General features: G+C 34.2%; 1 protein-coding gene across 4 annotated transcripts in view; it reads right to left on the bottom strand.

Annotated features, from left to right (window-relative positions):
* Positions 1–1,319: 1,319 nt before the first annotated feature.
* LOC134542240 (inner centromere protein A-like) overlaps positions 1,320–15,080 on the bottom strand; it is a 37,348-nt gene continuing 23,587 nt past the window's right edge. For 3 of the 4 annotated variants that reach the window (XM_063386338.1, XM_063386335.1, XM_063386337.1), the window contains exons 10-13: positions 5,559–5,629; positions 3,839–3,917; positions 3,390–3,513; positions 1,320–2,608 (exon numbers count right to left, since the gene is read on the bottom strand). In XM_063386338.1, the coding sequence (XP_063242408.1) occupies positions 2,403–2,608; positions 3,390–3,513; positions 3,839–3,917; positions 5,559–5,629 (480 nt within the window). In that variant the 3' untranslated portion in view covers positions 1,320–2,402. Of the gene's footprint in view, positions 2,609–3,389; positions 3,514–3,809; positions 3,918–5,558; positions 5,630–15,080 lie in introns of those variants that run through there. The other variant, XM_063386339.1, reaches the window with a different exon arrangement.

The raw sequence follows: 15,080 nt of genomic DNA, 5'->3' as shown, positions 1-15,080 counted from the left end.
ACCCTTTTCACTTTTCGTAGTAGTACTGCATTCTTTCAGATCGCATTATTTCTTCACAACATGTGTCAAACGTACATATAAAAATTTAACATCCTTTTTTTCAATAATGTTCTTTAATTTTAATGTCATAAATAAATACATTACCGTCACGGTAAATATACATCTCGGTTGTTACGGTAACTGTAGTGCAAATGTGGTAGCTATCGTGCTTCTGCAATAATTATGGTATCAACAAAGAATCTTTAGTTCTTTTTATGGTAATTATCTTAAGATAACTATTGGGCTTGTACTGTAGTTATGGTACATCATCCATAATTCTTCGCAGGTTGTTGTTCATTTGTCTTTTCTTCATATTTACGTGCTCCATTACTTGGCTGCAGATTTAAGGTGATTTTTACTACTGTATACTATCGTTACTGTTTTTATGACGGTTTCTTTCTAAGATATGGTTATTTCTGCAAAATCTTTATGGTTAAACGATCATCTATTATAATTTATAGTGACAGGACCACATATTTTGTACGATCAATGCGGACAAAACGATAATTCGAACATCGGTACAAGCGGACTCTTTTAACCTTAGTTGTATGGCAATTTTGCCGGGACCGTATAAAGTATACGATAAACACGGACAATCGATACATGCGAGTACGATAGATAGAGGTTCGACTATAAAACTTTTGAGTTGACCATGGTTTTGGGGTCTATGAACCATGAAATGAACAACTATATACAAGTTTTCCAGATGTTGCACCATGGTAACAGCAATGATAGGTAGTATTTCTTTGAAATCTACCTAAAAGCCATTACACTTAAGCTTCTTGACCTCTCAGGTATCATATTTAGTTAAGGTCCATGTCTTATAAATTAACATTTTATATAGTGGATGCTTTTCTTGGGTATCTTTCCATTTTGGAAGATGTCTGCTTTTAAAAATAAAACTTGTTAATTTCATACAAGAGAGGAATGAACATGGACTTGGTGCAAAAAATGGCACACTTTGATGTATAGAAGTTGCAGGGGTGGATCAATTGGTCCTTATAAGTTCAGTTATTTCAAAGTACGACACTACTAAAAATTAACATTTATGTTTGTTTATGGGATACATTTCAGGGTTTAAAGGTTTATTCAGGTAACTACTGTAAATATACAAAAGAAAAATTTAGATGCTGAAATACTTGAGCAAGTCTCTTGATGTAGCTGTATGAGCAATTAACTACAAACTTAAAGTTAATACATTTTTTACATAATTTTATAACCTCATACACACCCATATATAGTTTAATAACTCATCAGAACTGGTGAAAGCTAAGACACAGTAAAGTTAAGAATTTATATTTTAATGGTAAAAAAATTCATACATTATTTTAACACACTGAACAACAAACTTGAATAATAAAATAGATAAAAGTGTATATGCAAATGACAAAATGTTTTCAATTCACACTTTAAATGACTGTCAAAAATTTACTTTTTCTCTAAAGAAAGTCCATTATAAACAAACTAAAGAAATAACCTTTGTTCCAGGTTTTACATTTTAAAGAAGTCTTTTGTGGTCCCATATCTATTACACTTATCTACTATACACAACTCCCTAATAAAGTTACAGCCACCAGCAGTTTCATCAATTGTGTAAGAGGGTTCATTTTTAAGGTCAATGTTCATGAAAAATAAATTAAAAATTAAATCCTACATGTCTTTTATCTAGAGACAAGATTAGGTATATGGTAAATTGCTATAACATCGAAATAACACTGAACTGCATGTCAATACACACACCATATAACCCCAAATTTAAATTATTACATCACAAAACACATAAATGCAATTAAAATCTTGAAACCAAAAGCATTTTCAATCATAAACTTCCTTCTAACGACAAAAATGCAATCTTTTAAATATTACATAAAGTTTATATCACATTCTATGGGGGAGGAAAAAGAACAAACAGAAAAAGTTAACTTCTTTTAAATCCTACAGCTGTTATTAGTTATTCAAAAACAAAAAATATGTACTCAAGATATTTATTTCATTTGTTCCAAAAAATTAAATATGCTTATTACAAAATCATTATATTGTAAACAAGGCAACATGTATCAGTCAAAATTACATTGTTATGGAGAAATTAGTACAATGGAATATTTAAGTGCCACATACACATATAAACAGATTTCATAAAAGATAAAACCAATAACACCGAAATCTCTTGTTTAAAAAATGAAATCAGCGTAAAAATAAGACCATAAAATCTTGCCTCTACTTATACCATGTACACTAATTTCAAACAGATAACTAACCAGTCATGGAGAACACTCATCAGACTTCCACAGCACTGCATTTACAGACTAAAAAATAATACATCAGACGTGAGAACTGGACGCGACAGTCACGCGGGTACGCAGTCAGCTCAGCTGCAGCTGCAGCCGGCCGCTCTGGCGGGCCGGGAAGATGCTGGACTTGCGGCGGCAGCGAGCCACCTGCTGGGCCGTCAGCCCCAGCAGGCAGGTCAGGTCCGGGTAGTCCAGCCCCCCGTACAGCTTCACCTTCTCCACGGGCAGGTACTCGTACGCCAGGAACTCCCTGAACACGCTCTCGGGTCGCCGGTAGCCTGCGGCACAGACACCCGGCTCCAACCCTTCAACGAACAGCGCACAACCTACATATAAAAATAACGCAACTTCTACTCAGATAAAAGGATTAGAAGTTACGCTTTTCATTTCTTTAAAGCGTTAGCTTTTACTTCTATGGACTCATTACAAAATATATATATATATTTTTTACATTTATATGTTAAATTAAACTTTGCTTTGATTCAAGTATTGAAGTTTCGTTTTTTATACATTTTTTTGGACTAGAGCTATGTGAACAGTTGTTTGTCTGAATCAGTTAAACGAACGGGAAACTGTATAATATAATTTGAGCACTCGTTTTTGAAAATGTCACACAGTGTGAGAATGGAGATCCACACGTGGTTTCACGCCTGAAGCAGGGTCTACATGGATGGAACAGGGCTGACACTCACAAGAGCCGGCTGCCCTATTCGAAGGACAGCCCTGTCGTTCCTGAAGAGTGCACGAGGTGAGGTGAGGTGGGATGTGGAGAAGCGGCGGAATGAATCGGTGGGGGAGACGGGAGTACTCCAAGAAAACCCACAGGACACGGCAACGTGTCGAGTGGAATTAGTTTTTATGGAGCAACCGATTCTGAACTATTCCCCCTCTTAAAAAGTTTTCTCTGATTAGTTTTTTTAGCACACGGTCCCTTGAAAACTAAGTCGTAACAGGGTATTACCGTAGATGCAACGGCACACGTTTTCATGTTATAAAAAAAAACTGGCACAGAATTAAGGAAGAGTAAATTTTCCAGGACAACAAGAACTTTTAACTCACACTTGGCCCACTTTGGCACAGCGTGCTTAATGGTGAGCTCATCATCACTGTTGGCCCCAACATCTGAAATCTTGTAGCTGGTCACCTCTTCAAGGTTGAATGTCTGGTCCATTTTAACACAGTCCTGAAAAACAGTGGTCCATATAGTTACAATTAATACATGTATATGTTCCAAGGCTAATTTATTAACTTAATGTTATGGAGTCACGGACACTATTTCTATATAAAAAAAAAAGCCTCTCAGTAAAACCAATCCCAAAAACACCTAAAATAAATAAATTACAATTACTATTAAACAGGTTGTATTCAGTAAACCAATATGTGCATTGTCAAGTTTTGAATCAGCTGCACGCCGTGCTTTCTCAACACACATTTTATGAAAAATAGAGAAAGTTTTTTTTCCAGGTGCATACGGTATACCTGAGCAAGTAAGTGAAGTTCAAACGTACTTGCTTGTTCAGCTTGGAAGGGCCAGGCTGGCTCGTGAAAGTAGAGTTTACCTTCTGCTTCAGTAGCATTGCCTGCTCCCTGGAAAAGAAAAGAAAGAAAAAAAGTGAACTACTGTCATTTTGTCTCAGCTAAATTTCTATAAGTATACCACCCACTTTATATTAATGTTCTTACAATGGAGTTACAGTAATTCATATTATTTGCAGATTAACATAAGACAATTATGACCAAACAAGGGTGATCAAAAGTGAAAATAAAATCACTTTAACACAAAGCAGTACAATGTACAGTGGAACCTTAACATAAATTATGTGTCTACTGTTAAGTCAATTCCCACCAAAAACAGACATACACCACTGTGGCTTTCACCCCCTCGAATGTAAGTACACAGTAAGAATGACTTGAATAAATACTGTAGTATTTTATCACGTTTGATGGCAAGTTAGTATGATAGTATGATTACAATACAATACTATAATAAAAACATCAAATCACTACTTCAGGTGTGAACATAATCTTAGCACTTCATGTACTTTATACCAAATCCTAGTAAGGGAACATTAAAATGAAAACATGTGAACAAATAGGGTTTAAAATGCAAATATGAGCTCAAGTTTCAAGTTCTGTGAAATGGATTGCATTGCTTTACATAGTATTTTGCGATTCCCAAAAATTCTGGATCAAAATCAACCTGGTTCTGAAAAACATCTGCTAGAAAGCACTGGATGTTAACAGGGTCAGATAAATTATATTTTAGTTCAATATTTTAAACACAATTTCTGCTTACTTCATCTGGAGTTACAATTTATATATTTATGTATATATTAATATATATTTTTCAGTCGGGACGTCTGTTTCGTCATAGATACATAGAGCAAGTAAGCTGCTACTGTCTCACATTGATTGTAACTATTGATGTGACTACTGTAACGATTTATACGCTGTCCAAACAATGAAATGTACTTCTTTCAATGGCCATCAAAACGAAGTGTCTGTTTTTTGTAGTATTGCTATCCGTGGTTGTTGACATTAATTTTTTACACTTATGGCACGTGCAAAGAAAACAATACAAAAAAAAATTGTTTTCAAGTTTGAAATGACAAATATGCAGTGTTTTGAATCTTTCACGCGATGTTTCCGGTACTGTTTAGTAAGACAGTTGGTGGGAAAAAAATTTCAATACTTGTTGCATGTTTAAAATGTCACTCATTGTTCATTTTTTGATTATGAAGTCCCATTAAAACATAAAAAAATGGTGTTTATATAGCATAAATGACTCAACCTCAATGGTGAACATTGGTATAAGACATACTCACCAGGTATGCTATGTCAAATATTCGTAAGGAAACAAATACTTGTTATTTCATGTTAAAGAGTATATGTTATACTTTTGGTTATTATTTTGCCAGGCAAAGCAATATTACAGATCACATATTAGTAATATAATTTGAATATTTTTATTTCCCTACCTATTTGTTACATTTAAAAAGTTTTATTTAGTGAAATATTCAAATTCTTATTACTACTATTTAAATTTTACATTAGTATAAGAACAACTTTATTCATATCCAATTCAAAATTTAAAAAAAATGATATTCGCACAGGCATGATTGGCTTATAAACTGTAAAAATTATGTAATTACAGAAGAATGGAATGGATACAAACACAAGTGAACTAAACCCGAGATGAATGCATGCAAGACAGGATGCAACAGGTACCTTGCAGCGGCCTTCTCTTCTGCAATGCGTTCCTTTTCCAGCTGCTCTTTCCTGCGAGCCTCCTGCTCCTCCTGAAACAGCCCGCCAAGCTTCACAGGAGTCTCAACTGCTGGGGACATGCTGTGTACCACTAGAAGCTGATCATGGAAAATTTCCAAAGTAGTCGGTAAATATTCTTATAAAGGCAAATTTTCTTACCAGGAAAAGTGGGAAAAGTCAAAGAAAGTCTTAGAATGCCACACACTCAAAATTTAATACCGCTAATGTGGCTCAACGAAGAGTTATGTCATATTAGTGCAAGTTGTTGATATTCAAGCTTGAAAGGAACTCGATAGGCAGAATGGTAAAAACACCTTCCTGAAGTGAGTATTGTTTCACAAACTTGATATCACGTCAGCAAGGAAATAGCATTAAACTCGATTATAATAAAAAATAATAAAATGCTTTGCTATCCAGATGAGAAAGGAGAAGGGGGAAGGGGGGTTGCAAGATAGCACAGACCCAACTCTATTAATTGTTACCTCCATAATGCTGACAGCATTGCAATTTCCATGTACAACCTCTGCACACACTTCAGGGCAGTTTAAGATGTTTGGGGAGGGGGGAAGGGACCAAATCTTTTAGGCCCAGGCACCAAGGAGCCCCCAAGTGAGCTTACAGATTTTTTTTACTGCTAGGATGAAAATAACACGTCTATTGTTAATAGGGGTGTGCAAATAGTGGATTTTGATGGTCAAATATTTTCGAATAGAATAGTAAAATTTTCGAATAGAATGCGAATAGTTTCGAAGTCAAATAGTTGTAATATATATATTTTTTATTTGTTACCACACTGAACAATGGCGGGTTTTCATATATTTAGTTTATACAAGATATTTTCTGTGAATGAAACCAGAAAAAAAAGTTAACTTAGTACTTTTAAGAGTTATTGAGGACATGAATTTTTATTTCATACTAGCTGACCCGGCGAACTTCGTACCGCCTTAGCGTAGCAATGATGCACTACTTTATTTTGTATAGCTGACCTATCTTAGGTATGAGTACCTATTCAATTTGAATCACTATAACTGAAAAGGACCTTACTAATTTAATTAAATAAAAAACAAAATATATATTGTCAAATAGTGTTTATTCCATAGGATTCAATAATTCCACTAATGTTTTTACAAATTGCTATTGAACAACTTAGCATTTTTAAGTAAACAATGAGCTCAATACCACGCGCGCTCTATAAATCAACTAATAGTCTCTGTACCCTTCACTGCTTCTCTCTACTCTAATGCTTTTTGATAAACTATATTTTTAGTTTTGTGTTCTGGCGCGTAAATAAATAATGTTGATGGTTTTCCGACACGGGAACAGGCGACATATAATTGGCCATGTGAAAAACATGGATTTTCTAGGTTGATGCCACATACACTTAGCGACTGCCCTTGCGATTTATTTATTGACATTGCAAATGCAAGCCGCACTGGAAACAGTAAACGCTTAAAGCTGAATGTCATAAGGTTACTTTAAAATTATTTATATTGTACAAAGTGTTGGGTTAGTTTGGAAATAATTTTATATATGGTGGTTCAGTATTCTTAAATTTTCTAATTTTCCGTTAAATTTTTTCTTTCATAAGAACCTTCTCGTGACAATAACAAACACAACAAAAAAAGAATTAGTGAAATCGGTTCAGTCATTTACGTGTGATAGCGTGACCAAGGGAAATAGGAATTCATTATTCTTAAATTTTCTAATTTTCCGCACAATTTTCTTAATTTTTTCTTTCATAAGAACCTTCTCCTGACCATAGCAAACACAACAAAAAAAAAAAAATTAGTGAAATCGGTCCAGCCGTTCACGCGTGATGCCGTGACCAAGGAAAACGGGTTTCATTTTTATATATATAGATATATTAATATTTAATAATTGTTATCTATTGTTTTTCCTTTCGGTTACCACAATGGAAAAATTTGGATGAAAAAAATGTGTAGCATGGGCAATTAATTAATTTGAACTTCAAACATATATGACCAGAAAAGCTCCGTGATTAACTTCAATTCTCAAATCGAGTATATAAAAAGGTTATCATTGAATAAAATATTTGAAACAGTTAATTTTAACGGTTTTGTTGATTGCAACTGTTCATCAAAAATACGGTAGTTGTTGGCATTCCTGCCTACTACAGAAAAACCCCTTATTTGCACTTTTCATGGGGACAACGTAAAAAAGTGTAAAAAGCGGGAAAGTGTAAATAAAGGGAAAAGTAAGAAATACGTTAAAGTTGATTAAAATACAGTCGCATCCTGCAGCGTTCATAACAAATACGGGCTACATTACACATACGCATTGCAACACAGTAATAAAAAAAAATAAAAAAAAAGGGGGGGGGGGGGGGGGGGGCGCAAATAGTAAATTTACCGTCAATAGCGCGCCGTGCGCGGATAAAGGTCATTATACTCAATCAGCTGTTGTTACAGCGCGGCGTATTCGCCGGCTGGCTCTCTCTGATCTCTGAGCTGCGCATGCGCAGTATAACTCACGCAACGCTCCGCCCAGACTCATGACGTTCCATCAAAAGCCAGCCAATAGATACGAGCTTAGCGGAAAAAATATAAGCTCTACCTCCCGTGTACCAGTTTTGTCCAGTTCTAATACCAGTTTATTGGTATACGCACCAGTTTTCTCGCTGCCGTGACTTGTTCAAGTTTACGTTCATCTTGATGTCTTGATACCAAAAATTAATTATTTACGATCCTCAGAAATAAATGGTTAGTTTAAAAAATATGTGTCAACTGTACAATATTTCCGAAATTATAAAATACGTTTAAAACAGTTACCAAGACTCCGCTCATTTTATCTAGTGAAGTTTATGTCTCGTACCAGTATTTCGGCTAAGTTGTGACGTAAATATAGTATCAGAACGTTTATACATTCGTGAGTTTACGTTTTCCCCTAGTGCATTTTAGATTCTCTCCTGCTATAATTACTCGGACTTTTACACGCCTAGGCTTAAATTATTATATGTTTAGAAATAAAAGCAACTTTTCATGTTATAAAATATGTTTATTTTGCGATTTAAAATGTTCACTGCCGACTATAAAAGTTACGTTTTTCACAATGTTTTTAGGCCTACTATGGTTGGTACGTGATGTAAATAGTAGGGTTGTGCGAATGTTCGGTATACCGATACCGAAATCGAAATTATGCTACTTTCATTTTCGATTTCGGTAAGAATTTCATCTGTCGAAGTTTGTTTTTAGCGAAATATTTCGAGCCAAACGAAAGTTCAATAGCTTACCGAAGTTCGTTTGTTCCAGTTGAAAAAAGAACTCGTAATTTAATAAAAATGTACAGTAGAATACCGGTACAATAACGTACCTTATTATAACGTATATTTCACTTTAACAAATTTTTTTTAAGTCCCCGCCAAAAATCGTATCTTCGCCATGTAAAACGGTTTCAGTTTAAAGTATCATATTTTCACTATAACGTATAAATTCTACTAGTAGCGTGGCATTACTACACCAAAATTTACTTAAACTGGTAAATAAATTTCCAGCTAAATGATTAATGTAGTAGAATAAAGATACACAAATACCACCGCAACGTATTTTCTAAACTCTAAATTCTCAAAACAAAGTAAACAAACAGTTGCGCGCACAACCATAGATTATACCGTACGTAGTATGCGACGTGAGCAACATCGATACATCGAAAGACGGAGGTTTGAGAGAAGTATTAATTATTTAGACAAAAGTGTTACGCTACGCTAAAAATACTGTTTGATGTCTGTGCCGGGATTATTTATTGTTATTGTTGAGTTCATTTTCAGGTTACGTTATTTAGACACCGCATTGTATTTGTGCTACAATATGAATGATCCTGGAGATAAAAAGAAACGAAAGCAATTCACGCTTAAGGAAAAAGTGGATATACTCAGAGAACTAGACAAGGGGAAAAAAGCAAGTCGCAGTTGCGAATACATATGGCATTGCGGCTCTCCTGTAGCTATTTTTTTATATATATATTTTTTCTCTTTGTAAAGATATGTATGCATGTTTCAGTACTAAGTACAAAAACTTGAGGTCCCTGTAAGTACTTAGCACTGAGATTCTACTGTAATGTCTTTATATGATTTGCTTGTTATTAATAATAATGTAATAACATATGCAAATCATATAAAGACATTAATTAGAAAAAAAGATTTCCATTAAGATTAATTTACGTGGTGAAGAAAAAAACTCACGTTAATGAAAATACGGTAAAATCATAATTTGAACAAACATGGCAGATAAAGTAAACAAAATTCAACAGTGATTACAGTAGGCCTAGGTATCAAAACAAAATCATGGAATATTTGAAAAATTACCTGATTCATTTGCTTTCAAACAGTAGTGTAGGTACTATATTCGTAAAACATACATTCCAGAACTGTTAGTACACTATTTAGTATTTACCGTATACACATAAACAAAGAACGTACCTACTTTTATTCGCGCACAGCCAAACAAAAACATTGTCGTCTGCTTTATTTAAATTTTACATGCTCTGTCTGGCATATAAAATCCTCATAATATACAGCCAATTAGACAAACAGGTCAACAAGTCACTGCATGTAATGACCACTTGGCAGCAACCATTTGTTATGTTTTGTTTTGACCATGTCCCTTGCCTGGTCTACAGCTTCCTGAGCTAGCCATGTGTGACAGTGGTGTAAGATGGCGGCCGTTCCGCAGTAGTCACATGTTTTTTCATCAGTACCATGCACGTGATAAATATATTATCATAGACTGCGACATTACGACTGTAAAGGAAATAGTCTGTGCGCTGAAAGATCTGGATTGATTCTTGAAATTTACGAGTGACATGGGTCTGTGTTGTGTGGTCTAGGGCGGATGTTGATTATATTAAATAGTAATATTTATATATACATCAAAAGGTACCAAAATGATTTATGTAATAGAATTTATTACTGAAGAGCAAATTTTGGGGCACTTTTTTTCTTTGTTAATTAAAAAATTTTGCTTAACTTTCGTTAAGAATATATTTATCTCATAGAAAAATTCATTTTCGTTTCACTTTCGCGAAACTTGATAAATTTTCTTTCACTTTCATTTCGTGTGGATAGTCACTTTCGCACATCCCTAGTAAATAGCGGGATGGATTCGATTTTTGAGACGTAATTCCCGTGAAAGTATTGTATTGGATTAAATGGGAACCAAACGGGACCGGAAGAATATAGTGCAAATAACGGGAAAACGTAATTAACGGTAACGTAAATAAGGGGTTTCGTGTTTCGTGTTTACGTTTACCGCCTGGCTTTTGAAACCAAGTTGGTTTAAAGTAGGATGATTTTGGTTTGGTTTTTTTTTTCTTGAAATGAACCTTTTTAAAATACAATGCGGTTATGTTAGTAAGAATGTATAAATACTTTGGAAATTACATTAGAAGCTAGTGAAAACCGAAGCTCTTGGAACCACCACGAGAAATAAAACACAGCCATGTAAATACCGTATTGGCCCGAATATAAGGTGACCATTTTTACATAAACGAGAGATGAGAAAATTCAAAGTCGCCTTATTTTCGCACCCAAGAAGTCAGCAACGCAAACATTAGTTCCAAGCTAAAAGCTACAGTAGAAACATTGTTAAAAAGTTCACGATTTTTTATACTAACTAAAACTTTGTTACCTCACACAGGGAAAATGATAAATCCACCCAATATTACAGTAATTCACAATTGTTTAAAGTTGAAAATTAAAATACAGTCAAACATCTATCTATCGTTTTTCAGGGGACCAACAAAAAAATTCAGTAGATGCGGACATTCAATAGATGTGGACTTCACTTAAGAATTTTTAAAAAATAATATTTCAACCTCAAAATTAGTGTCAGAAATATATCAGTTACTTATCATTAAAGTTAATCAGTTGAAAAATAAATAAAAATGGAAGTATTTTACTTAATTCAATTTACACTTGCAAAAAAAAAAAAAAAAAAAAAAAAAACGCACAATAAATCTACATAGAAATTAAAGTCTTTTTCAATATCCTGAAGTCTGAAATATGTTTACTCATGTCATCTAATGTCGAGCTGTACTGAAGAAGCCGATTTTGCCAATATTTAGTTGAATCGGCATTTCTGCAGACTTCCGATACAGTACGCTTGTTAATTTTCGGCCGATATTACTGAAAAACGAGAGACTGCCATAACCTAAAAATCCACGATTACCCTTTTCACTTTTCGTAGTAGTACTGCATTCTTTCAGATCGCATTATTTCTTCGCAACATGTGCCAAACGTACATATAAAAATTTAACATCCTTTTTTTCAATAATGTTCTTTAATTTTAATGTCATAAATAAATACATTACAGTCACGGTAAATATACATCTCTGTTGTTACGGTAACTGTAGTGCAAATGTGGTAGCTATCGTGCTTCTGTAGTAATTATGGTATTGACAAAGAATCTTTAGTTCTTTTTATGGTAATTATCTTAGGATAACAATTGTGTTTGTACTGTAGTTATGGTACATCAACCATAATTCTTCGCAGGTCGTTGTTCATTTGTCTTTTCTTCATATTTACGTCCATTACTTGGCTGCAGAATTAAGGCGATTTTTACTACTGTATACTATCGTTACTGTTTCAGACCTGCCAACATTCAAATTTAAAAAATCATGAGGTACTCGATAAAAATTTTCAGACCCATAAATACAGGTTAGATATAAAAAAACACATGAGAATCTTTAAATTTAAGTGACACACCTGTACATATGTTACATGGTCTCTGCTTCAAAATTTATTTCAACAAATTATAGGTTACAGATTTAATTTAGTTGAACATAATTTAGCGCTGTCGATAGTGATCATGCAGGGCCGCAACTAAAAAAGATGTAAAATAACATTCTGCTCGTGTAACATTATTATCACTGTTCACAGCAAAATTAATTTTTTTTATTGGAAGCAATACACTTCACGTGTTAGTTGTGTTTTTTTGTAGCGACATGTTTTACAATGTCTCCTCTTCCACTATGCGAGATAGAAAAATCAGCACGGCACACGCTACAAAACGCAAATTTGCTTCCTTTACGTGACTCGAGTATTGATGGAAACTCGTTACTGTAAGCTTTCGTAAGACTTGTTTTGTAACTTTTACAAACAAAATCTTGGGGCCCCGAAAAATCGTGAGGAAACACTATTTTGGCGTGAGGGCGTGAGATGGACCTTAAAATCGTGAGCCTCACACCAAAATCGTGAGAGTTGGCAGGTCTGCTGTTTTTATGACGGTTTCTTTCTAAGATATGGTTATTTCTGCAAAATCTGTATGGTTAAACAATCATCTATTATAATTTATAGTGACGGGACCACATATTTTGTACGATCAATGCGGACAAAACGATAATTCGAACATCGGTAGAAGCGGACTTTTTTAACCTTAGTTGTATGGCAATTTTGCCGGGACCGTAGAAAGTATACGATAAACACGGACAATCGATACATGCGAGTTCAATAGATACAGGTTTAACTGTTTTTGTTCTTGAGTAAAAATGTGAATTTTGAAGCATCTCAAAATAGCAAAATTTATTACACAATTCATATTTGTATTTTGTGGGTAAATATGTAGTTGAGCGGTATTTGTGAAAAAAAATGTTAAAAATCTGAAAATACTTTTATTTTTTCCTTTCAACTTCCTCTTTTCATTAAAAGCGGCGGAGGTAGGAAATTCCAAATACTTTAGGAGATATAGAATTTTTAAATTTCATCACAATACCAGTGCATTCATGTGGCATTCACGATTGTTTCTTGTTTACGAGTATCTATTTTTTTATTGGATAATGATGTCACGTGATAGTTCGTGATAGGCCAGAATTCAAATGAATCAACACGTGATGATTTAGTTCATTTATTGTTTAAAACTGTGTTTCATTACCGCCTCCAGCTTAGGTGAGTTTTTAACGTTTCTAATTTAAAGTCTTATTTGTTATTTGAATATTGTTGCGCAAGTAATAAGTAACATAAATTTTTTTTTTACGTGAGTTGTTACTGTTCATCCTTTGTCCCGGTTTGTTAGGTCAGGTCAGTTACATTATAAATACTTTAAAACTAAAGAACCATTGAAATTAATTCATATTATTTTTAATGTACGCTTGTTTTCAAAGTATTTATAATGTAACTGACCTGACCTAATCGACCATTTTCATTAATTAGGCATTCGTCGCACCCCTACTTTTCAAGCTCTATTTTAGAATAAAAAATAGGGTTCTGCGAATATTCGAAATTTCCGAATTCGAGTTCGAATTTTTTGATATTCGATTCGTAATTTCGAATCGAATTCATTTTACAATAATTCGACTTGGAAAATCTGGCCCGGGTACACTAATATAAGACATACCCTTCCCCCATTTTTAAAAGAAATGTAAATGGGCGATTACATCTTCCACTTACAAAAAATTATATATCGAAACCCCTTATTTACGTCACCGTTATTTACGTTTTCACGTTATTTAACCATTTTATTTCTGTGCCGTTTTAACTTCATTTGATGTAATGCAATGAATTCCCGTTGTTTACAACGCGCCCATTGCTTTACGCAGTTTACGCCGTTCGTTCTGATAAAACTGCTTACTAACTTTATTAATCTTATTACAAAGTAATCTGATGTGTAAATCGTGTTTTAAAGACGTTTTTAAAAGTTAAAAACTTCATCTTTAACGTCTCGGGAGTCGCTTTATACCGCTTAAAGAAACGTAAGCAGCGCCAGTTTGGTTGTGTTGATTCCTGTATTACGTTATAGAGAGCGCGCACGTAGTCTAAGATTGATATCGATAGCTCGCAGACTGCATGCAAGCGCGCGCTCTGTCAGGAACCGAGTTAACCCGCACGATCGTTATGCGTAGTTACAAATCACGATCTTGTTACGGGTTTCTTTTTTTTTTACGTTGAATAAAATGGTTTTATTGCATCACTCATTAATTTAAATTATTTAGCTTGCTTTCACAAAGTCTACTTTTTAAATAAACGTACTTTCCATGAATAGGTTGTGTTTTTATGGATTACTTTACATTTTTTTTTGCATAATAGTATTCTCCGTTCACATTTACCTGAGTTTTGGAATAAACAAAGCCGCTTGTAAACAAACATTTTCATTGGCTGCCGGCCGCTGCGCACATTATTTGTGCGCAAGAAATAGTTCCTTGGTTACATACCATTTGTAAGTATTTTTACACTGCCTTTTTTAAAACAATTGTTGATATATAGCATTATAGCGTTTCACCATTAATATCCAATACAGTTTAATGTCCAATGCAGTGTCAGCAAGTATTTACTTACAATTATGTTAGCAGACGCCGCGTGTACAGTTGATGCCCGGCGCAACAACTGTATTTAGGATTCGTGCGCGCACGGTTTGTTATGGCTGACACCGGACTGAGTTTTGTAAAGCACAGAACGGAAAAGCCTTTGAAAAGTGCACAGAAAACTATTGTGTTGAATGTTTTTAAAACATTTTCAGACAAATATCCGGATTGTTG

The sequence above is a fragment of the Bacillus rossius genome (genome assembly GCF_032445375.1).
Source record: "Bacillus rossius redtenbacheri isolate Brsri chromosome 4 unlocalized genomic scaffold, Brsri_v3 Brsri_v3_scf4_2, whole genome shotgun sequence".
NCBI lineage: Eukaryota > Metazoa > Arthropoda > Insecta > Phasmatodea > Bacillidae > Bacillus > Bacillus rossius.
The sequence above is the reverse complement of the archived record's forward strand: the minus strand, read 5'-3'. Positions and strand labels throughout refer to the sequence as shown.